We start from the raw sequence: 25205 nt of genomic DNA on the forward strand, positions 1-25205 counted from the left end.
GTTTTAAAGAACTGGCAAACTTTTAATACCTACTACGATCCTACATTAATTTATAGACAGATTGCATATCACAGCAAATGGAATAATGCAAAGGTATGGTAGATCAATAAAAACGAGTGAAAAAACAAGTTAAACAAAAAACTCCAAATAAACAATACTTTTTCTACGTAGTTACAACTACAAATATTATTTACAAAGTCTGTCCTGATTTGTAATATACGCGCTTCTGCCCTTCAACGTGGTCCAACTTTTGATCTGGCGCAATGATATGATATGTTCAGCTATTTGGGACACGTGAAACGCGTCGCTTGCATATAAAAATTATCCAAAGAGTAAAAAAAAATTATGCAATAGTGCATAACGCATCGCTTGAATATAAAAATTATCCAAAGAGTAAAAAAAATTATGCAATAGTGCACACCAAAAAATATTGTCTAATCTCCTTACTTATCTTTTATCTTTGCTCCGTGGTTGTTATCGCTCAGTTTTCAAATTGCTCTCTCACATCACAAAATGTTCCTACCGATAGTAGTCGCCCTACTGCTCCTCGTAACGACCTTCTACATCCACAGCAAAAGACCAAACCCACCAAAAATTTTCAACGTATATTCGCAACCGGGAAAATGGTTTTATTTAAAATTTGCCGCATTCTACCTCCTCGTATGGACAAGACGACTCAAATCGAAATTACGTAAAGGAACTCCCGTCCATGAGTTAGAAAAAATGAAACCGTTATCCGACCATGAAAAGGTACAAATACCCATAAACCCACTTCGTTAATGGAACATTACATTCAATTTTCAGGCATTTGATGCAACATTCTTTCAAGCCGTTTCCCAGAATGGTTTCTTTTTTTGCGGCGGTATCGAACGACGACATCGAGCTAAAGCTAATGGGTTATTCTATATAGCGGTAAAATAATAATCAGAGCTTTGATTAAAATTACTACATCGAATTGACAGGTACCGGAATTGGGGCTCCTGGAAAGTGAGAAATTACCAAGCACTTTACTTGAATCTGACCCGGGGTCAGTTTTGTTACTTAAAGATTATAGCGCGGAGGGGATTTCTTTCACACCGGTGGAGCCCATGAAAAAATGGCACGTGGCTTACAACGGAAAAATGAGGTAATCACTAATCACTTCTTCAAAATAAACAAAAATTGCCTAATATTGTATTTTAGAATACAAAACGAACCCCATAAATTTGTCAGTGTTAAACTCAACGGCGACTGGACATCGAATTTGCCTCATTTTCTCTTTGAGAGTGACATAAATATCAAATGTTTGGCTAAGGCCATAGCGAGAGAGACTTGGAATGAGGAGCTCTTCAAGGCACTAAAATCGTAAAGTTCAAATGGTTTCAACTACGGGGGACTATAAATTAGGAGACGAAACGAGAACCAAAAGCGCATAATTTTCCGTACCCAAAAATCTACAGTATGGCAGAGTAAAAATGAGGGCGCTTCGAGCGTTACACCGTCTCGGTGCCAAATCGTTTTAAATTAATTTAAATTCAACCAGTTCACTAACCACTAAAAATGCACAAATGATGAGCTTTGCAATCCTTTAGGTTCATAATAGGTTGAAACTAAAATTTTTACAAAAAACTTGATAAAGTAGAGTTTTAGCGGACGAATCGGATTAAGGTCGAGGTGAGGAAGGAGCCGATCATACAAGGAAATTGTTATAAAGGAAGTAAACAATTAAATTTTCCTTAAACAAGTCCGCATGACCATATACAGGGTGTTCCCTTTTTATTGTTACCAATTTGAACAGGTGATAAACATGTATCAAAAAATATTTCCTAAGGGAGCCAAACCCATTACATGGAGTGCATCTTGTAGTAGATTTTTACCAATATTCCAGAAACCATGGCATATAAAATAACAAAATTTGGTACAGTTCATTATCTTTGTACACCTAATCGAATTCGAGGATCAAATGTAGAAATTTTTAATCAGGGGCGTCCCAAACTGGGGGGTGGAGGGTAAAAAATACCCCAACTATTTTGACTTCCGTTTTTTGACAGTTTCAGCAACGAAAACTTAAATTTCGCAGTTTTTTACATAAAAATGGTCTCGTGTGTTGTTTCGATAATGCCAACGTTTCGCCCGGTCTTGTAAGGGGCATCTTCAGGACAGGTTCTGGTCGCGAAAGCCTCGCTGCTTCCTGATTTTCATACTGTTTATGACCTGCAACATAACTTTTAAATTAATTTTACTAAAAAACGGTAAGTTGTATCGAAACACAAGACACCATTTTTGTGTAAAAAACTATGGAATTTACGATTTTGTTGCTAAAAGTGTCAAAAAACCAAAACCAAAATAGTTAGAAAACTTTTTACCCTACGCCCCCAAGTTCGGGACGCCCCTGATTAAAAATTTCTACATTTGATCCTCATTTTGATTCAGCGTTTAGAAGTTAGCAACTGTACCAAATTTTGTAATTTTATCTGTAATAGTTTCTGAAATATTGAGAAAATCTACTAAAAGAATCACCTTATGAGGGGGTGTAGCTCCCTTATGAAGTATTTTTCGATACATTGTTACAGGAAACTTCTGTCTTAGAATTGAATTTTCCATCACCTGTTTAAATTTGTAACAATAAAAACGGAACACCTGTATCTCTAATCTTTGATCGTTTACAATCGAAAGACGTTTTAAAAATGCTCAAGTGACAGTTTCGTTTCATTTTACCATTGGTCAAGTATAGGAAACACCGAAACCGGTGAAGGCAGAAATATGGTGTCGCAGATTTTTTTTTAGGAAATTTAGTTCTCTACAGCTTTATTTCTCATACTTTTTTGTACGAGTATCTTTAACCGTGTTTGCAGCGTTTTGATAAAGATTGAAAATTGATAATAGTATTTTTTTATGTTTTCGATAGTGTTTGCTTATCTTTATCTCTGACTATTAAATTTTTAATTCAATACTCTTACTTTTCCATTGCAATTCTTATACATGAAACTAAAGTATACCTTAATAATTTCTGTTAAAATGAACCTCCATAATCTTCCGTTTACAACTACTTTCAAATATATATATATTTGTTTATTCCTAAATAAAATTTTAAAAATTTATGAATATTTTATAATCATATTTTTTAGTATTCTCACTTAAACAGGCTGAATAATTAGGATGTTTTTTACTTACTTATCCTTTATCAATCTGCTTGTGAGTAATCGAAATTTAAAAAAATAAATAAATCAAGTATTTGAGTTATTATAAGAGATATGAGGTCGGTTAAATTAGGATAAAATTGTGCATTTTTATACTGTACAATTCTCTGAACGAAAATTTGATGTCTGCTTCTTAGTTTTTGAATTAAGCGAAAACCAAAAGAACTAGATGTTTTTAATTAGAACAATCTAGGCACTTTTTTATAAGGAATCTAAATCTGTCATCGTCTTCCCTGATCTCAGAGTTACAACACTCAACATTAGTTTTTCTTTTGTTCGTGATGGCAATGATATATAATAAGTTAATAAGATATGATCAAAACTTATGTACATACTGATTAAAATTGTGAAAAAGAGTTTTTGCAAAGAGTGCTTTGGAAAAAACGCCAAAAACCAATGTTGAGTGTTGTAACGCTACTATCAAGAATGCATTGAAAAATACGATAAAAGTGGCTAAAAAACGTCTTAGTCAAAAATGTCTAGTTCCTTTGGTTTTCGCTTAAAAAAATAAAAACGAAAATCACAAATTTCCGTTTTTTCCTAATAATTCAAACACTGAAAATGACACATCAAATTTTCTTTCATTTAACTGTTTCCAATAAAAATGCGCAACTTTGCCCAAGTTTAGCCGACTTCGTATTTCTTATACGTTAATAGCTGAGGTCTCCAAGGTGACATTCGAAAAACGGCCACCACACACAATTTTAAGACTTAAAAAATTCTTGATACCGGAAACCTTTAGTTTTATCGAAAAGTTATTTAACGTATCCGTTAGATGCTTTAACGTACTTATCACCGTATAGGCAAATCATCAAGAAAGGACTAAAGTTGAAGAAAGAATCCAAATTTTAAAGAGCAATTTTTCTTTGTTTACATTATAATTTCTTGTATTCCTTTTGAAGTATATTCAGAATTACCTGAGTAGGACGTAAGTGACCATTTCAATAATTATAAAATAATGTTTTCCGGCCTATTAAGAATTCAAAGCTCAACATTTCAGTAGTTTTTCCAAGTAAAGAATTGCTTAAATTTAAAGAGGGACCGGACCTAAACGAAATAAGCGTTCCGTTTCAGGTGCGTTTCCAGATGAGTAAAAATTTTGGGTTCCGTTCTGGTTCCGGTTCTAAATTAGTAAAAATTTTGAGTTCCGTTATGGTTCTGGTTCCAGATGAGAAAAAAAATGGGTTTCGTTACGGTTTCGGTTCTAGATGAGCAAGAAAATTTTGATGCCCTTCCTACAGTAAAAAATCAGAATATGGATTCCGATTTTGGTTACAATATTCTATTTCGGTTGTAAATTTGTTTAACTTTAATTGAAAGGATGAACCAACTAAGATCATTGAAAAAATTGTGATTCGGTATAACGCTCGTTATTACTCTGCCACACTACAGTGTCAATAAATGAATGTGGGATCGTAGGAGGTATTAAAAGTTTGCAGCTTCCTTTAAGAAAGAACGAACAATATTAGTATACGAAAAAATTGGTTTTACTGATTGTCTGGGTAAATAAAAATTAGTACTTTTTAGAAATTTCATAGAAATAAAATAATAATGCGACAAATTCAAATTCCAAAACCACCTGAGATTCTACTCTCTTTTATAAACAGTCTGAATTTTTTTGTGCGATTTTGTGTCTCGTTATCTATAGCCCCCCGTAGTTTTAACAAAACGCTTATTAGTACGTTTCAGAGCCCACCAAACTCACTACGAACAAATGGGTTACTTTAACGGGACTCTGAAGGTTGGGAATAAGACATATACGTTAAAGATGGATGCTTTCCGGGATCATAGTTTCGGTATAGTGCCTAGATTTTTTCCCCTCGTAATGTTTTCCCTAGGTTATAAAAGAGACTGGACTTTGATGCACCGTTACGCTTTTCACATGTTGTACTTAAAAAATGGTACAAGAGTGTCTTTTGGAGTGGTAAGTCAACCTTGCACAACGTCGCTCTTGGAGATGGGATACATAGTTTTACCTGACAAGTCAATCCATTGCATCGATTCCTGCGATTTACTTCTATACCAACATGGTGAAAATGGCACTCCTGGGACCAGTTACGCTTTCTCGTTCAGCGCAAATAATGAGACTTACGACGCTAGAATTAAAGTAATTTATGAATCAGTCCATTTTAAAGGAAACAACATTGAAGCACGATTGATTGAAAGATTTATAGAGTGTGAAGTGAATGGGATGCCGGGAAAAGGTGTCTCTGAATGGCAATACAACAATATGAAAAACCTTCGTAAAGTATAAAAATATTCTTATTTAAACTTGAAAAAATAAAACAATATAAGTGAAAATCATTAATTTTCATAGGGACATCCAATATAACTCCCTCTCTCTATGCAGTAATTGATAACAGAACGCCAACTCCTATCCATTGATAGTAATTTGGGATTGCCAATAATAATCAGCAAAGCTTTGGCACGGGTTATGGCAACATTGAGTCTGCGAGGACTCGCCACAAAACCCATGGTATATTTGAGATCAGAGGCGACATGTTTTTTGTTTGAGCGCACTGTGGACAGGATAATTACGTTGAATTCTTGCCCCTGAAATTCTTCAACGGTGCCGACTTTTGGAAAATCAAAATCAGCTTCTTTGAACAGTTCCAACAGTTGTTTTATCTGCCAAAAAATAATGAATCAAATATTGTAACGATTTCTACTACCATATCATTACCTGTGCTTTATACGGTGTTATGATCCCAATATCACTCGACTTCACTCCTAATCTAAAGAGTTCGTTGATGTAGAAAAACACCTGCGAAGCCTCGTTTGGGTTAAACCAAGAAGGCGAGTCCTCCGTTTGAAAATTTTCCCCAATCACTCCATGGAAAATTAACGATGCAGTTTTGCCGTATCTATCACGCGGTAAAAGTTCTTCCAATTGCGTTAAAAGTGACGCTTCATTGCTGTCTACTTCTGAAATCTACTTCAAATATCAGGCAAGAGTGGTACAATTTTTTCTGCTTACTGTTGGTATTAGATCATCATTATAAAACAAAAGACTGGGTAATTTAAGAATATTAGGTAAGGAACGATAATTGTAGATCAGTTTGGTAATCATTCGCGGATCGTAACCGAAAGTCTTCGGGAAACCGTGTGAATCCTTCATGTAGGGAAAGCGAGAGATCATTCGTTCCAAAAATGACTCCTCAAGGCCATATTCGGAAGCAATATGTGACAAAATTACGGGTCCCAATTGCATTGGATCACCTTTAAAAATCACAGTGTAGTTGATTTGACTATTGTCCAGTCACGGAGATGCTTCCTCTAAACCTTAAATCCAGGCAGAATCAAGCACCCAAAAAATTTGGCTTATCTAACTAGTAGCGACATAGCATAACAAATCTAGGGTACTTCGACAACTAAAATAACTTAGTTTTTTAAATACTGAAAAAAGTTTGCTTTTAATAATATTGTTACATCTTACATCATCTTGAAACTTGAAGCGAGGTCAAAATTTCTAACGAAACAGTCGCGAAGATTGTATTTATCAATCGTCCTTAAATTGTTTAAACAATTATAAACAGATGTCCAAATTGAACCTTTTTTAAATTAAATCAAAAAATTAATCCAAGATAAAAATGTCCCCGTACGGCATATTAACATACGTCAAACGTCATCAGGATTTAAAGTTGATCGATCCTTGTTTATTAGATTTTTCAGAAAATTACTTTACCCTCAAAAACTTAAAAAACTACTTTGTTTTTTACTCAAAACCGTCTTTTCTTAATTTAGTCAAAATTTGATCCAAAAAATTTACCTTATTTTAAAATTATACAGGTTCGGACAATACTCGAATTCACGACCTAGAGAAAATTCAATAATGCCATAATTCATACACAAAAAATCTTAAAAAACATTTTATAGCTAAAACGGTATTCAAAGATTGGTCACTTCCAGCTCCGATTTTCCCTTTTGTGTGATTCGCAAACAAGTATTTTATGAAAGTTATGATTCTTACTTTATTCTAAAATATTGCGTTGAAAACGGTATTAAACCTTTCTGCGTATATAATGGATCTTAAATAATGTTAATGGAAATAAAATCAATTAATTTAAGAATTATTGATAGTAGTAATTTTGTTCAAAAACATTGGGTCTAAAAGAACTTAAAAAGGTTACTTTACACATTTCTTCAATACAACAGAAAATCAGAACTATATTGGAAAAATACCTGATACAGAATACTATGGTGTTAATTCTATGAAACCAAAAGAAAGAGTTTTTAGAATGGCATAAACAAAAAAGAAAAAAAATTATTTGTTTGATTTTAAAAAAGAACCTTATGATTATTGTAATTCTGATGTTGACATTAAGAAGAGGATGTCTTGAATTAAGAAATCAGTTTCTAGAAATTGCGAATATAGATCCTTTTAAATATATTACTATTGCAGGTGTTTGTTCGGCTATATATAGATCAAAATATATTAAGAAGGATACAATAGCTGTCGTTGATAATACGAAAAAAGATCAATATTCTCAACAATCAATTTCATGGTTAAATAGTTTTCATAATCCAAATATAAAACACGCATTAAACAATGGTGAAGTGAAAATATGTGGATCAAAAGTTACGGGTTTGATAAAAAATCCAATACTGTTTACCAATATCACGGGTGTTTTTGGCATGGTTGTACTAAATGTTATAGTTCAGATTTTATTAATAATAAGAATAAAACAACTATGGAAGATCTTTATGAGAAAACAATGGAAAGAAGCGAGGAATTAAAAAAAGCTGGTTATAACTTAATAGAAATGTGGAAATGTGAGTGGACGAAGTCTAAAGACTATAAGAAAGAAATGACACAAATTGAAGAAGAAATTAAGGAATTTGAAGAATTTAGTCCTAGAAATCATTCTTTGGAGGAAGAACGAATGCAATAAAATTGCGCGTTAAGGGGAAAAAATGACATATATAGATATTTGCAATTTATATCCAACAGTACAATGTTACGATGATTATCCTGTTAAACATCCTACCAAAATATTCAAACCTCGTACGTATAATTCAGATTGGTATGGTTTAATAAAGTGTGCAATTTTACCACCAAAGGGTTTGTTTAACCCCGTTTTACCTGTTAAGAATAAAACCAAATATTTTTGGGAAAAATATAATTAAAATTTTGGCTAAAACCGTTTTGGAACCGTAGGATTGGCAATCGCACTGTCAGTGCACAAGTTGAGTTAAGTTTTTGCAACTAAAAAAAGTTTGTTTTTAGAAGGGTAATTTCTCAGAGGGCTTAGTCAGTAGGTGATTGGGTCGTGTGAATACAGTAATGTAAATGCTTTTACTTGTAACAGTAAAAGATAGAACCAATTTATATTTAATGAGAGAGAAAGAGATAAAACTATAGTAAAAGCTTTTGCTACATTTTATTCATTTTACCCATTAGGTCAAGTGCGACGTTGACAGTTGAAAAGTGCGAATGATGAATTAATTATTCTAATTCCGAAAACCGGACATGGTCTTTCTCTATGGGGAGGATCGCGTTAACTCTAATTAGCTCGAACTCCTATCAGCAGCGATATTCAAACCGTCAAAATTTCATGTCGTCGCAAGTTTGTAAAAGTGTTGTGCAACATCTCCGTGATATTGGACGTTTTGAACCGAATGCTCACGCAACTGGCCGTCGTGAAGATACGAGTAGAATACTTAAAGCTCAAGAAGAAATTTTGAACGTTGTCTCCGCCTATCCTCATGCAAGTGCTCTATTTTAGAACCAATTCTTTCGTACAAATAAAATTGCTTTTTTGTCCCATTAGATAACGACGTGCGGCGCTTAGCTGCTAAGACTTTATACGATTGTTTACAATAACTTTTTACCGTTCATTATTCCAGCGACAATTACTCGTAATAAATCAAGCCGGTCGTCAAATGTTATCGACGTTTGAAATGACTTCTCAATATATCCCTAAAGTTTATCTCCTACACTCTATAAATTAGGATTTAAGATACGGACACCAGTTCAAAATGTATAACCCCTGTTATATAAAGGCCATAAAAAGCGGGAATAATGATTACGCCCGCTAATTCATATTAATGCTGACAAAAATAAACCAATTAATTTTCATATTCCAAGTGAAAAATTAAACCCGATTTTATAAATCTCGGGAAACTTAAAATCTCGGACCGGAGGCCCTCAACTTTAACTGTTACCCTCAAATAAACATCTTCATTATGTCCTTGGTTGTACATAAAATACTATTATATAACAACTACTACACAGAATTCATTCCTTGTATTTTGGTTTATTTGGTCAAGAATGTAATAAAAAATTATAGAATTTACTTTTTTCCATTTTGTTCCGTGTCGCAAAAACTATATTTATTTATTATTAAATTAAAACTAATTTCAACTAAAACAATAGTCACCACAATATAATCATAAATTCATATTAGCTGTTTCAAAACTACAAAAACGTCGCATTTTACCAAATAACTTTTTAAATAACTTTGATAAAAGTGTAAAATAGTTATTAACGATTAGATCTCTCAATAAAAGTATAAATTACATTAGCTATTATTTTTTGAAGTGCATAAATAATTTATAACAACAAATTTTGGGAGAAAATGCCGTGTTGGCATTTTTAAAGTTTTGAAACAGCTAATAAATCAACTGAAACAATTTCGCGTTTCTTGTATCAAAAATGGCTACACATCGTTTGTTTTATATTTTTTTTTAAGTACTACATATTGTGAAGCCCTAAAAAGTTTTATCAAAAAAAGTTATCTCTTCAATAGTTTTGAGAAATATTAAAAAAATATCAGCCTTTATGCAAGATCCGTTAGATATAACATCGTAGTATTTCATTTAACAACCTTTACACAGAATCCATTTCTGGCCTTTTGCTAGAATCATATCTCAAAATCGGCAACAATTTTCAATCGAAAACCATTCTGGCGCCTTCAACTGGCAAATAAATTTTGAAAGCGGTAAGTTTTTAAAAAATCTCATTCTCAAAGGAATTTTTCAAAAGTTTGTTTTTTCCTGGCTATTGCTAGTATCGGCTTCAATTTTTGCATGAACAACATCATTTTGACAGTTCTTGGGGGCCGCCTTAATCGAACTTAGCAGATACCTTCCGTAATCACAGTTTATTCACGTTGAGTGTCTGCATGAAAATAATGATGCACCGTAAATTCACAGACGTAAATCGGACTTTCTAAAAGTATTGCCTTACAATTTTAACAGATTTTACAAAAATATTGGCAATTGGTATTAGTCTAAAAATGATTCAGGCATCGTCAAAACAGTAATTTTCGACTTTTGCTTCATTTTGGTTCCAAAAGTTAGTTCTCAAATCGGAGACCTTATTTTTAGGATTACCCTTATAGCAAGTAGGTATGGACCCCTTTCCACAATAACAAAAATAGACAAATAGACAGGTGCCTTCGTTTTGCCACTATTATTATAAAGATTTACATGGTTTAGAGGAAACTCACGAACGGACAAAAGCACTTGCAATAAAATTACCTGCTAAAATCGCTTGACCAGTTGAAACGTCTAAAAATGCTAAGGGAATCAAAACACTGGGTTCAGATGTCTGTCCCGCTTCATCCACAATAACATGAGAAAAATGTCCTTTAGAAAAACCCATGGAGTATAATAAACCAGCACTTGAACAAGTGCAAATAGTGAGTCGGTGTCTTCCTAATACTGTAGAACTACATCCTAAAATAGTACTCATGCATACTTTCTGAGAGAAAAATTCTTTGTTTGTTTACCCAATACAAGACCATTTGGGCCAACTACAGGCAAAGAAGTCTCCGTTCCTTCCTTTTCTGTGTTAGCAGTAGCAGTAAACGGAGCTAACCTAGGTGGAATAGAACCTATTGCGGTAATTGCAACCATCCTGATCAAATCTCCAGGTTTCAAAACACCTGAATCGATCAAACGTAAAGCTAGTAAATCAGCCGCACTATTCGAAGGTGCACACAATAAAATTCTAGAATGAGGCATCAACCTCAGAATTTGTAAAACTGTCTCTACCACAGTAACTGTTTTGCCGGTACCCGGAGGACCAAAAATAATGTAAGGCAATGGTCGGCAGACGCCTAGGAGTATGTTCCTCACTGCTTCTTTCTGATAATAATTGAGGAATTTGTTATGCCATTCCAATTTGCGTGTTGGGAGAGGTTTTTCAGTACTTTCGTTGAACTTTCGAATTTTCTCCAAAAGCTCTTTCTTCGACCGCACATTATGACAAGGTTTGGAGTCCGAAGAGTCTGAACTGTTCGACTCATTGTTTAAAGAATCAACGTAGTTATCAAAAGAGAAATCCAATTGAGGCTCCTTCTCTATAATTTTTGTTGGAAATAGCCAATCCTTGCCCAAATTCCTCACAGCCAAATTAACAGCAAAGTGCTTCCGTCTGTATGTAACTCTGGATGCCTTTATATAAATGGAGTAGTCCTCTCCATCGTACGAGTCGTGAAACATTTGGGAAAACTTTATAAACACGTGATTCTTCCCTATCTTGTGGATATAACCCTCAAAATCCGGACTATTCGGATCCTTAATACTCCTCGCAATGACTCTATCGCCCATTATCACAGATGGCCTCCTCTCAGCCAAGTTATCAATCTGCAGGAGCAAATATTCGCCACTCTTCACAAAACAGACCCTCTCCTGATCATAATTCTGCATTTCCAAAAGCGCATGGATCTCATCTAAGTGAAGCAAAGTATGAAACTTGTCCTCAAAATTCATGTAGTTCAAAGTGGTGGCAAGGCATGGTTTCATTCTTTCAAGCTCCGATTTTAAGTAACTAGTTTGGTTCCGATTCGCTGTGATTAAATTGAAAAGTCTTTCAGGGACAGCAAAATCTGGCATATGAAGTGGTAGAAAACGGGTAGCTGAGCGGATTTTTTGTCCCTTGATTAGCTCCTTCTTGTCCCTTGACACGACCTCTTTTCTCACGTCCTTACTTTCTCTAATATTTTTCGGCCTGTAGGAGGCCACGTTAATGCTAATCCAACGTTTTATTCTGAATGTTTCGAAGTGGAAAATTAGGAGTTCCTGGCTTTCGCCGATATTTTTAGCTTTGCATTCCACCCGAATTGTTAAAGGACGAGCTGGTTTCAGGGTGTAGTGATCAATGGTGGTGCTTAGGCGGCACTGACCGTTCACTCTAGGGATTTCAATACAGACCAACTGTATTTCCTCTCGAGACTCTATTTCCATGGCAAATAACTTACTTTCGCCCAATTTGGTGAAAGTAAGACTAATATTATCGGTAATACTGACACTGTCGTGGGTATCGTAACAAGTTTCTTCTTTTGTGATAAGCGTATCTTTATTTTCTTTAAAATGTAAGTGATCTGGGAGAACTTTTAAAGCTCGCCACGAGCAAGCCGCTTGATTGCTTTCGATTATCTCGACGATAACCTTATCGCCCCTGACGGGAATGTAACCGCAATAAAGAGAGTCCTTATCGAAAAAAATATTTTTATCTACCACACCAGACCTATTTTTAGAATCCCATTGGGTCACATGCCCGAGTTTAACTTGAGGTCTCAAAGGTAGCAATTTATTGATCTCGATGATTTTCCCGTTCAAGTCAATCACATTTTCGTCAATTTCACACTTTACGTCCAATTCAACCCAGTCACCCTCTATTGGGATAAATTCAGTGCAAATACTGTTAAGATTCACAATTATGTCTCCCGGGCTTAAAGTAAGCACCCGACTGTCCCGTTTCACGACTTTGCAAATTAAAATACGCTCATGCCACGATTTTTTCCCCGTATCTACCACGTTCCAGTCGTTTTCCAAGACATGGACGTCTACAATTTTAATTTCACCCTCGGCAGATTTAATTAACTGGTACGAAATCTTTGACCCGACTAGGAGACCGTCTATATCACTTTTAAAATCGTATAAATCGTCTATTCTAAACGCATCGTCAATAATTTGAGTGATTTTGCCTACTTTTCTGAAGACCTCATAGCTTCCAATTTCCTCCTCCTTTTCTTTCTCATTTTGGGGTGTTTGATTTGGGAGTTTCTCTTCACATTCCGCAATGACGTTGTAGGCCTCATCTAGGGGGAGAGGGGCTTCGGTAGGAGCAGAAGTCTTCCAGAAAAACGATAAAACATACTTTAACAAGGACATCACACTTTGAGGTTATGCACGAATTGAATGAGTTTTTTGTAGTATTTACTCCATTTGGGAACGAAACAAACTTAACTTAACATTACAACTTTACTTAACACATAATTCGCTTTATAAAAACAAAATTAAAACTTGAATTCTTTTTGTTTGAGGAACCATTTGCCGGTCGGGCTCAAGGGCAAGGTGTTTGCGACGGAGTGTTGATTTGTCCGAAACACCGAAATGTACCACTAAAAATGCTTAAAGTTAAGTAATTATCAAATAAAATAAAATTTTACTATCACCGCCGCTGGGATGAGCTCTTCTTTAATAGCATAATCAATAGCCAAGGAGTGTAAATACATTATATCTTGCGTAAGATAGTTCTTTCAGCCGAATAATTATTAAGGCTGAACACCCTTTTTTGTAAAACAATAATTAAAGCCATAATACGATAATATAGGAGTTGTTGACCATAAATAAGGCAAAACTAAAAGAATACTTCGTCTATTTTCAGAAAAATACTTAATGGTAGTCACGCCTGTAATTTGGCGCCAAATTTAAAAATACTATCCCAATAAAAGAATTAAAAACCAAACAGTTCCTCACATGTAATTTTCTTTTGTTTGGCCACTTGGTAAGGAATAATCAAACACAATAGGGAGATTTTCTGGCACAAAGAAGCGGTTACAAGTTGAAGCATTTATGAATAATGTTGTTCCATCGGTGTATAAACCATATCCTTCGTGAATGTGGCCAAAAACATGATATTTGGGTTTAACTCGTTTTTGAATTGTTGATAATAACTCCACACAACCAATATTTCCCTTTGATGTTATTTTGTCGCCATAACCCAATGGTGGTCCATGAGTAATCAGAACATCAGTATCATCTGGAATTAAATTCCATTTGGAAAGACACTTTTCTCCACGGGGGACATTAAAAGCCCATCCACCAAATTCCGGCTGCCTACATTTACAAATGTTACAAGTTTTATTATTTTTTAAATTCTTGTTACCAAGGGGAACCGTAAAATTTAATACCATATATAGTCACTGCAGAATCTTCCAAGTAGATGCAATCACACAAAACGTTTTTAATATCGCTTCTGTAATACCCTTTTATGTACTGGCACGTTTGGTCAAACGACAGTTCGTGATTTCCACATATTACAATTTTGTGTTGGTGTGGTAAAGATTCTAAAAATATTAGAACAAAATTTGTACAAAAGTCCAACCGCAACATACTCATCCACTCGTTGAATCTATTTACTTCAGATGGTGCCCCAGTTCTTGTAAAGTCGCCAGCTACTATTAGAATATCGCCCTTTGGTATTTCAAATTTTATGTTGTTATTTTCGCTGTGCGTATCACTCATACAAACAATTCTAACACTGTCATTTGCAATAGGATTGGACGGATTATTGATAGCAAGTTGAGAGTATTTTTGTGTTTTTGAAATCTCTTTCTAAGCTGCTGAGGGCTTATCGCTGAGTGGATGTACTGTTAGTTTGGAGTTCATGCTGGCCCAGTTTCTCCAATATGACTGAAAAATAAGCAACTTTTAACACAATTTGGTAGATTATTTATAATAATCTATACCGGATGTCTGCCACGCTTCTACAGGGTGGTGAAACCTAAATGCACCAAGCCAAGTATAGGCGCCAAATTCAAAATCGACTGTAGTTCGGCTTGCTATCGCAGATGTCGCACACACGTATAGTCAATTTTAGCGAAGCTACCTATAATATCGGCAGAAATTAACAGTGGACCTGTGACAGTTGCCATTGTGTAAATCGCCATTTTGTGCTTGGTTTGTTTGGTGTTCGCCCTCGGCTTTGTTTTATGTGAAATTAGTACTGTTTTGTGGTTTTTTTCGTGTGTGTGCTTTTTTGAACTTTTTTATTGTGGGAATATAAATAATTTGATGGATCAATCATTAGTTTATAGTTATCGTATCGTGTATATTGACTAGTGATAATAAATTTTTATTACAAGTTTATTGTCTTTATTTATTCTCATATTTTATTTTTCGTATTCTTTGTAAATATTCAGCAACAATAGTTGTCTAACATCAGAAAGTGTTATTAGCAACTATTGTTGTGAATATTGACAAACAATACGAAAAATGCAATCAAACTTTAAAAGAAAAGTAACTACGGGCAATTCAAATCGCCCGCCGATAACGCTTAGTACGCGCTGGCAACAATAGATGTGCTAGTGACACTTTCGCTCTATCCGGACAAGGACAGATGCGTTTCTGTAAAACCTGTTATTCTGTGCGCTTCTATCAAAAATCGGCATTCCCACTTGAATGCAATGATGCAAAATTAACTCGCGCAGTCGCGCTAAGTACGACCTGCTACACATTGTTTATTTTATGGTCACATACTTACAATCTTATACGGTTTACAAAACAATAAACATTGGTAGTAATCGGTGATGTCCTGATGTGTGAAAAGGAGTCGATTTGTTAAAATCAAATAAATTAAAAACTGAGTGAATAATAATCATGGCTACGCAAAGCGAGGACGAGAAGAAAAATAAAGTTTGCCAAAACTACATGAAAGACGAAAATTTCAACGACTCATCTTTTAATAAATGTGGTGAAATTTTAGAAAAGTGTAACTTAAGTGATTCATCTAGCGATTATTTATCAACATTGGAGGAAAACAATGAAGGAAATGTGTTAAACATCAAGAGCGAAAATGTTTGTTTTACCAACAAAATGATAGCTACCAATAACGTAAGTATAAATAATTATGTTTTAAGAAGTACTACCTACAGTCAAATCTCGGTAATTCGCGCTGTCTTTAATCCGAGCAACCATTTAATTATGTAAGTGTTCTTTGATTAGTTAAATTAGTTTAATTAATTGATTTCAGACATCATTCCCAAATTCCCAAAATTAAAAAAAGCACAGTAACCAACAATTAAAAAAATACTGATTAATAATTTTTTGTCTAAACTAATACACAAAATTGTTTTTTTCATAAACAGTAACTGCAAAAGAATATTCCTTGGCAAAGTAAAACACAGTATCTACAAATTATCTTAGAGTCGGTCGCTTATACTCTATTTGTGTAAGTAACAATAACTCATACTCATATAGGTGTAAAATAGTTATTTACTTAACGGTTTGCGTGTAAATCGGACGCTTTATTTCGCGAGTAGAATATTAAACCACAAGTGAAAACGAGTGGTTTATCATCCACGAGGTGAAATAAATATACTGAAAACGAGTTGAATACAACATTTTATTCTTCGAATTAGACTCAACAAGGCTTAAAATTGCTTTAAGTCTGTTAAAAATAATCTGACGGTTTGTATTAAAAAATGCCAAACAAAATGTTGTTAAAACTTACTTACACAGGAGAAAAAACGTAAATTTTGACAATATCGAAAAATAAAAGCTATATTTTATAATTTAATTATTTATCAGAGAATACATTTATACAATAATATCACTTTTGATTGAACTTTGTTAGTTAGATTGGCCACATGTCTGTCTTGGGTTATTAGTATTACATAAATTTATCTAGTAAATGTTAATATTTATTAATTAATTGCTGTTGTAGTTGTACTGAAAACTGCTTGAAATTGTATTTACTTAACTTTAATTAGTAGCATTTAGTATTTAATTAGTAGTATTGAGAAGTATTTGTAAAAATTGAACCAATGAAAAACACAGTATATGGCAGTATACATTTTTCACGTATAGAGTTTTAGATACTTTAATGTTCATGTCTTAAACTGCCTGTAGAAAACGATACTTTTAAGTTAAACAATTTGGGTAAAAAGTAAGTCATTCAAAGAGGCTGGTTAAGTAATTAAGTAATTAATTAAGTTATTTTTGGGTCTAGTGAAAAATTAAATAAAAAGCAGATACTGCGTTTTTGTATGCCTAAGTATGCCTAATTCAACAATGAATAATATTTTGGTAGATTAAATTTTTCAAACGTCACATATTTAAGCGACAATTTATGTGTCTTCATTGCGAAGGTAAAAGTGTCACTTCAATGAATAAACCTCGAATTAATCACATAAAGTAGCAATAATATACAAAACTGAAACACTACAACAGTATCCGTTTTATTTTTACGGATTACAGATTCTAGAATCTAGACGGAACTAAAACGCTACCCTTCATGGCTTTTTATTTTATTGTAAATTATTGTTTGCTAATTGCTAGTTTTGTGTGGTTTCAACTCGTTTTGCTGTTTTACGGCAGGTTTATTTATTTTATTTTCGATTTTATTTCGTAGCTATTAAATTAATTTTACGCAATAAATAAAGTATTGCAAAAAACCTAAGTAGGTACAAATGGGAATTTTGATTACAACAAACTTGCGAAACTGAAATCTATACGAATGCTATCTAAACAAATACATAATCTGCAGTTTGTAACTGGAAACATTTATTTTTAATTTTATCATAAACAAAAGATACGAAAAGCTTATACTATTTTTAGCCAAACACTTTCTTAATGCATTTTTTAATTACTGTCTTAAACATTTATCTTTAGCACTGTCGTGAAATACGACATAGGTATACGCTCTATTACGTAAAATAAACACAAACAACGAAACCACCATTGAAATTTATGACTTTTATTTACCTGTAATGTGTAATACCAAAGTTTATTTTTTATAATCTGTAAACACACATTTACGGAAAAGTGCAAATAGAATTCGCCTTTAAATACGAAAAAGAAAACTATATCCCATTTCAGTTCATTGTAGAATATTGCAACGCATTTGCATGTTTTCTTGGCTCAAAATTTGTCGCTGAGATTTAGCTTAACACAGAGTTCTCTTCTTATACAGAAACTCTCAATTTGTGCTCAATCGAACAATTACCACGAATAACTTATACAGTATTTATCTGATGATGTGAAATCCATCCTAAATAATTTTAAATTTTTGTGATAAAGATGTCGATGGACTATTACTTATTAGTTGGTATACTGGGTGTTTACGGTAGAGGAGTCGAACCTTTACCTCGTACTAAAAGAGTGTAGAAACAGGGTAATTGCGAAAAAAAACTCAGGGAATTATTAGTTCTAAGAAAATTATTTAACTCCGAAGTATTGGTACAGAGTTTGAGCGTCACTGGAATAATTTCTTTGTTAAAATAAAATTTAATTGTTGCAACAAATAAGAATATTGTAACCACGATAGTGAAAAACGTCAAAATGTACAGACTTATTAGTTAAGTTTTATCGATCTGAATTACTAAAGAGTGTTTACAATTTTTTCTAAACTTCTATTAGTAAACTTTTTCATTTATTAGTAAAATTATAGATATAGTTTCATTATAATTATTAATAAAATAATTATTAGAAAAAATACATTCTTGGTTTTAACTGTAAAATAAAATATAATTCTATTAACCGAAAAGTCCTCAATACTACAATAATTAAATTGGATTATATTTTATCATTTTATCAATCACAAAGGAAAAAACCGCCTACTCTAATTAATTATGAATTCAAATGATCACGTGGTACAACTTGAAACATGTCAATTATTTGCAACTATTTTACTCATTCATCATTACACGAGTACAAAAATATTAATTGTCTTTCAACACATAAAAACAAATTACACGTAACTTTGTACATATAAATTGCACCTATAGGTACACCTTGAAATTTATCCTCAACAACTGATGTTACGACTGTTATGAGATGTTAACAATTGCCGCTTTATTTTAATAACTGTACTAACCATTAATATTGAAATATTCAAATAAATTTATACAAAATTTATAGATATGAAGGAAGATACGCACCCCCTGTTTTTATTTCAACATTCTAGTATAATTTGACTCATGGTGTAATTGACTGTTATAGTTTATAGTATATTAAAAAACAAATTTCTTAAGACCAGTTCACAAGACAAATTCAAGAAGCACGAATTCAATTTCAAAAACGAGTGGCGCTGGCAACAACATGTCAATAATCCGAACACATTCGGTATATACAGAATGTATCAGAAATACGTGTGTTAATTTTACCACGTAATAAAACTCATTAAACACAACAACTTTTCAATATAACTTTTTGCAAAATTGTTGTTTATACTTTTCACTGTTTTTCTCCATTCTTTTGTGCAAACAAGCTGGTCATTGTTTAATAATTAGTTTGTATTCATAGCAACAATTTTTATTGTTGTTTTAAATTATCCGTTTCTATCACAACGAAAATGGTTTTATTTTTTGTTTTTGTACCCATAGGTGGGTACACGTTTCAGTATGTTATCTTTTTCCAAATTTTAAGTAAATTTGCGAATTTTTTATTGAATAATTAAAAATAGAAAAAATGTTTTATTTGTTGAGTTCTGTTATCTGTTAAAATTAAAACACGTATTTCTGATACACCTTGTAGAGACACCTTACATAACCAATTAACCGTGCAGATATATGCTGAGTGTCTCAGCGATTTGAAAAAGTCTAATGTTGTAAATGTAAGAAAATTATTTTTTTTACTATTCCCCTCTCACTTAATAGTGTATTAAAAAACAAGTTTCATAAGACCCACCTTGAAGCACGAATTTAATTTGAATGAGTGCTTTGAAGTCCTATCAAACGAGTTGAAACGAGTTTTTTAAATTATTTTTTGTAATTTGCCCCCTTTTTGTCGTTTTTAAACAAAAATTGCGATATTAATCGATTTAGTTATTTTTGTGACGGTTGATAATGTCTCAATTTTGAAAGTAAAAAATTGATTTAAAATTTTTGTTTTATCCAAATTGGGTCAAAAAACAAGAGTATGGATGATAATGAACGTAGTCTTGCATAAACGTCCCCCGAAATTTGTGAAATTGGTAAAACTACGGTCGCGAATTCGCTTTCTGCCAACCTAAAAATTTTTAAGAAATGTTCCTTCAAATAATGACTATTATGACATCGCACTTGATGATATTGCGTGCTTTAATATGCCTATTAAAGCACCAAAATGACGGCAAATTACAAAAAAATATTTTTAAGTTTTAACTTATGTTTTTTTATTAATAGAACAACCTATATTTTTTGAATCTTTGGATGTAGCATTAATGTAGCTTTTAACACTGATATTTTTATGCTAAATTGTTGTTAGTAGATTGTGCTTAGTTTTTGAAATACTAATTTATTTTTTGTTGACGAACTTCAAACAGCTACTCTTTCATCAGCTTCTTTCTTCAAAATGATCAAGAGTTAAAATAAATAAGTGATAGATCGGATTGTAAGGGGTTCGGATTATCCAAATATTATTTACTCTATTTCAATGTATTTCAATTAATTGTGATACCAAGAAATATATTATTAGTTGTTTTGAAAACTATTTTCATTTTTCACCCTAGGTTTCTAGTTTTTAGTTAATACGAGGGTTGACATCAATTTGTCCTGTAATTGTATGTAAGTCTGATGGACAATAATAATTATTATTATTATTAACTTAGTTGCATGTATTTACCACTACCAAAGAGAATTTCACCCCGGAACCAATTCGACCAACACCTTTTACAGAATTATACTTATAAAGATTAACGGGAACCAATTCGACCTTTGGTGGGTCCCTGAAAAAATAAAAATTGACCTGTTTCGTGAATTTTCACAAAAATCGCCTATATTATGAACTTTATGTTAAAAATTCCACCTGTATTATATCAGGTGTCCGTTTTTTGAGCTCCATCATGGAGGTCTCAGTTGTTATAACCGTTATAAGAGATACAAGGTTGGTTAAGTTAGGTCAAAGTTGCGCAATTTTATGCTGAGCACTTATCTGAAAGAAAATTTGTTGTCTCATTTTAGTTTTTGAATTAGTGAGAAAAATCCAAAATTTTTTAATTTCCTTTTTAATTTTTTAAGCGAAAACAATAATAACTAGACGTTTTTAAGTAGGACATTCTTCAAGCACTTTTTTATAAGAAATCAAAATAAATCTGTCATCGCCTTTTCCAAGGCGTTATTGTCAGAGTTATAACACTTAACTTTGGTTATGGACGTCATACTTGATACTTGTATTTTTGAAAAGTCTTTTGGTTTCCGATTACAACGATATATCTATCACATGTTATGATCAAATTCTACATGCTGATTAAAATGAAGAAAAAAGCACACTTTGCAAAAAAACTCCAAAAATTTCGTTTAACTAACTGAATTTTGGCAGTTCTTTTAAATATGCGAGCAGGAGTTTTATAGCTTTGTCTTATCTTGTTTTGCAAACAATAAACTTCTAGCTTATCATGTCCCTTAGCTTTTTATTACGTAAGCTTGGAGGAAATGTGAACATTTCAGACCTAAATTTAGTTAAACCTCCAAATTCTAGTTTGTTTAAAAATAAAATTCTTGACGTTTTTTCCAAAGCAATCTTCGGAAAAATGCTTTTTTCTCTGTTTTGATCAGCATGTAAGATTCGATTATATCACGTGATACATCGTTGAAATCAGGAATAAAAACTCTTTTCAAAAATACATAAAACGAATATGGTTTTCGTAAGAAAAAACAAAGTTTGGTGTAGTAACTCTGACATCAAGAACGCCTTGGCAAATACGAAGACAGATTTAGATTCCTTATAAAAAAGTGCCTGAAGAATGTCCTACCTAAAAAAGGTCTAGTTCTTTTGGTTTTCGCTTGAAAAAATAAAAACGAAAATTACAAATTTCCGTTTTTTTTAATTCAAAATTTCAAAATTTGCCTGAATTTAACCGACATCGTTTCTCTTATAATGACTGAGATCCTCCATGGTGGATTAATTAATAAATGCTCTTTCTCTTACAGGTATTAAAAATGTTGTTGCTTATTCCATAGATACGAGTAAAGGTTTATTTATTCTATAAGTGGTTACTATGGCGCATCATCTGATTTAGTTATTTTTTTTATCTTACTAATAGAATAATGTGGCTAGTTGGTGATTTTTTTATTATATCGGTGAAAAAATTTTTACAAAAATTTCTTAATGTACCTATAAGAGAAAACGTTGTATTATACACGTAAAGAAAAGTTGGCATTATCTGCTCGTGATTCCTTTATGAAACATCACTCACAGATAATGAACAACTTCTTTACCTGTATAATAAACTACTATTTTTGCAGCAACTGCAGCAAGACTTTTTGACTATAGACAACATTCTAAGCAAAGGACCAAACCAGTATAACAATATTCAAATCTACAAATCGCAAAATGTCCACATCGGTGACGTTACTCACATAAATGGACCTGTTTACATAAATCACCTAACGCCAACAATAAATCAAAATATTGTAATAAACACCAACACTAACAACGACGGTATACGTTAGAATAAAGTTGACATCGAATAAGAAATATTCATTGAGTAATTTTTTAGAAGATTATCCCATTGTGGCACGTCGAACCTGGCTGGCGCAGCCCCCTTTGGATCCCGACGATGTCAAATTCTTCAAAAAACCGCCGAAGTTTGTGATAATTTGCCATTCGGCAAGCGAAGAAGCCTACACACAAACGGATAACAACCTCCTTGTCCGTCTAATTCAACAATTTCACGTCGAAAGCCGCAAATGGAACGACATTTCGTACAATTTTCTTGTTGGAGCCGAAGGAAGCGTTTATGAGGGACGCGGCTGGAAAACCGTCGGTGCTCACACGCAAGGGTACAACTCTGTGTCCATCGGCATTTGCTTCATTGGCTGTTATATCCAAAACCTGCCACCGTCTGTAGCGTTGCGTAAGGCCAAGGAGTTGATTCGGTATGGAGTCAAGATTGGGGCCATTTCGGAAGATTACACCCTTTTGGGACACTGCCAGTGCAGAAGTACCGAAAGCCCCGGCCGTCGCTTGTTTGAAGAAATCAAGAGTTGGGAACGGTGGGACGGCAAGATAAGTTTGGAAAACCCATCTCCGTTGATTGAGTGATGTAAAGAAATTTTTATTAAACTGTGTCCACAATTTACAAAATATTTTTTTTCTACAATCGCTATACAAAATAAATATTTGCGCTTCGAGTTAGCAACGCAAAGTTGACGTTTTTTCAAAATTGTCACTTTGTCGCTTTAAAGCAACAAAATGTGAAAAAACGCTCGCTCTATCATTTTTTATTGAAATCAAATGTCCAGAGATTGATGTAACTAGCTGTGGTAACTGTAGTAACAACGAAAAATAAACAGTTTCTGATTTTAATAAATTATTTCATGGTTTTGTCCTGAATATTATGGTAGGTATATTCTTAATACTTGCGATTGAAAAAAGTTTTATTAAAAATATATATTAAAAATTGTCCAAATACAATGACTTATAGGTCTCAATTTCCATTTTCTCCAATGATGTAGAGATTATTTACAAATATTTGAATTCACAATACAATTTAAACAAAATTAAAATCAACAGTTTCTCTTCTAATATACAAATTCTCTCCATAACTTTCTATTTTATGATATTGTTTTAGCTTCTTTCTACGTTTTTTCTTTTCTTGCAAATGGGGTGTTCAGTTGTATAACGAAATTAGTCCATTTGACTAGTTTTAAGCTGCAACGGTTCCGAACTTTGCTGATATTTTGCAAATTTGTTTTATGTTGGGTTTTTAGGTAATGACAAAACAACAACATAAACTATATACAACAACATAGATTAGCGCGTATTCTGTAACTTTTTTAATGGACTGTTAAAATTAAACACTGGTTAAAATCGGAAACTAGGTATTTTATTGGTTATTGCTCTAGCAACAATGTTTGACGGTCTTTAAATTTTAATGATTTCATTACAGAATACACACTTTAGATCATTATAATAGTTATTTATTGTATAAGTGTTTTAGAAAGCATACCCACGTAAGAATGTTTAACCACGAGGGCGACAGTAAGTTAAGAAGTTACTTTATTTCACTAGTGGATAATAACTTTATATGCTTCATAAGTGTGGATAAAATTCAAATTATAATGTGATTGTGGATAATAGTTATTGTATGTATGTACTGTAAGTGTTTTAGAAATTATATTATATGCATTATATGCAAGCAAGAATGTTTAAACACGAGGGCGTCATTAAAAAAAAAACAAGTTATGGTCCTTCAAAATTTACCAAAATAATTGTGTCACAGCAAGATGATGCTACAATGCAAATGTATGGTCTTGTTACCGAAAGATATTTCGGACATTCGTTTACGTACGGACAAAGTCCCAACTTAATGTCCAAAATACCAAGCGCTCTGCGGTATAATGTGCCTGCTAACGCACTAAATTGTAGAAAAAGTTAAATAATTTCTGAACGTCTAAAGTTGCAAAATTGCAAAAACTAAACTGATTTATAAAACCTAAAAAATGCAAATTTCAATTTGTACAAATATACAGGGAGTGCCATTTAAAAAAACTATGTTAAAAGCTGCGCTGTAAAAATGAAACACCGTGTATAGGACAAAATAATTTTAGAAAGTGCACTTTGACTTCCCATTTGCAGTGCTATTTGATTCATTTCGATATCTTATAAAAAACTCGTTTCATAAAACTTTAAAGCACTCATTCTTTCAAAAAACTCGTGGCTAGTCTTAAAATCTCTTCCTTAAGGTTCGTGAGGAGGTTGCCTATAAGTTTTTCTTACCCTTAGTTGTACAACAGCCACCATCGTTTCAAGTTTAAGGTGTTACTTTTAAAAAGTGATGCTAGTACAGATTAGTATGAACAGTTTTGAAGTAAATGTTCAATGAAAAAAGCATTTGTTTTTTTTTTATTCATTTTGTTTTAAGTAAAACCTCGAGGCAAATACTTGCCCAATGTGTTTATACATATATTTTTACACATACAATTTAGAGTATTTAGGTACCTGCAAATTTTGAAGTAAAAGCATTTACTCAATTTTATTCATACGGCCTTGTTCTTGCTTTTACTTCGGAATAATAATGCTTTAATTTTTTGGAGAATCTGCTCTTAAAAATTGTAATGAAATTTTCAGTGTTATGATTTTTAAAAGGGA

The 25205-nt window shown here is 32.9% G+C and overlaps 4 protein-coding genes across 4 annotated transcripts; 2 read left to right on the forward strand and 2 right to left on the reverse strand.

The window, feature by feature from the left end:
* Window positions 1-474: 474 nt before the first annotated feature.
* On the forward strand, window positions 475-5480 carry LOC103314598 (hypothetical protein). The gene is made up of 6 exons (XM_008201028.3): window positions 475-750; window positions 805-912; window positions 963-1126; window positions 1183-1344; window positions 4869-4975; window positions 5018-5480. The coding sequence occupies exons 1-6, from the start codon at window positions 514-516 to the stop codon at window positions 5431-5433; spliced, it is 1194 nt and encodes a 397-aa protein (XP_008199250.1). The 5' UTR covers window positions 475-513; the 3' UTR covers window positions 5434-5480.
* LOC657522 (RNA helicase Mov10l1) lies at window positions 5424-14026 on the reverse strand. Its single transcript, XM_008201029.3, has 7 exons — window positions 13890-14026; window positions 13586-13770; window positions 10913-13531; window positions 10662-10859; window positions 6157-6398; window positions 5863-6111; window positions 5424-5807 (listed from the first exon to the last, which is right to left on the reverse strand). Exons 3-7 carry the CDS (start codon window positions 13299-13301, stop codon window positions 5484-5486), a joined length of 3402 nt encoding a protein of 1133 aa, XP_008199251.1. The 5' UTR covers window positions 13302-13531; window positions 13586-13770; window positions 13890-14026; the 3' UTR covers window positions 5424-5483.
* On the reverse strand, window positions 13772-14874 carry LOC657443 (metallophosphoesterase domain-containing protein 1). The gene is given in 3 exon segments (XM_015978187.2): window positions 13772-14249; window positions 14299-14479; window positions 14528-14874. Coding segments are annotated over 3 exon segments (819 nt in total). The 5' UTR covers window positions 14802-14874; the 3' UTR covers window positions 13772-13885.
* Window positions 14875-15615: 741 nt separating this feature from the next.
* On the forward strand, window positions 15616-23427 carry LOC657369 (peptidoglycan recognition protein LE). Its single transcript, XM_963833.5, has 3 exons — window positions 15616-16025; window positions 22358-22553; window positions 22612-23427. The coding sequence occupies exons 1-3, from the start codon at window positions 15792-15794 to the stop codon at window positions 23154-23156; spliced, it is 975 nt and encodes a 324-aa protein (XP_968926.1). The 5' UTR covers window positions 15616-15791; the 3' UTR covers window positions 23157-23427.
* Window positions 23428-25205: the final 1778 nt, after the last annotated feature.

The sequence above is a fragment of the Tribolium castaneum genome, chromosome 1 (assembly GCF_031307605.1).
Source record: "Tribolium castaneum strain GA2 chromosome 1, icTriCast1.1, whole genome shotgun sequence".
Classification (NCBI taxonomy): Eukaryota; Metazoa; Arthropoda; class Insecta; order Coleoptera; family Tenebrionidae; genus Tribolium; species Tribolium castaneum.

Coding starts and splice junctions, on each gene's coding strand:
- LOC657522 (XM_008201029.3), bottom strand. CDS start 13,301: ATGTCCTTGTTAAAGTATGTTTTATCGTTTTTCTGGAAGACTTCTGCT. Junction 10,860..10,912: donor CCCAAATGGTCTTGTATTGG/GTAAACAAACAA, acceptor GTACTATTTTAG/GATGTAGTTCTACAGTATTA. Junction 5,808..5,862: donor TAACACCGTATAAAGCACAG/GTAATGATATGG, acceptor ATTTTTTGGCAG/ATAAAACAACTGTTGGAACT.
- LOC103314598 (XM_008201028.3), top strand. CDS start 514: ATGTTCCTACCGATAGTAGTCGCCCTACTGCTCCTCGTAACGACCTTC. Junction 913..962: donor ATGGGTTATTCTATATAGCG/GTAAAATAATAA, acceptor TCGAATTGACAG/GTACCGGAATTGGGGCTCCT. Junction 1,127..1,182: donor GCTTACAACGGAAAAATGAG/GTAATCACTAAT, acceptor ATTGTATTTTAG/AATACAAAACGAACCCCATA.
- LOC657369 (XM_963833.5), top strand. CDS start 15,792: ATGGCTACGCAAAGCGAGGACGAGAAGAAAAATAAAGTTTGCCAAAAC. Junction 16,026..22,357: donor AAATGATAGCTACCAATAAC/GTAAGTATAAAT, acceptor CTATTTTTGCAG/CAACTGCAGCAAGACTTTTT. Junction 22,554..22,611: donor CACCAACACTAACAACGACG/GTATACGTTAGA, acceptor GTAATTTTTTAG/AAGATTATCCCATTGTGGCA.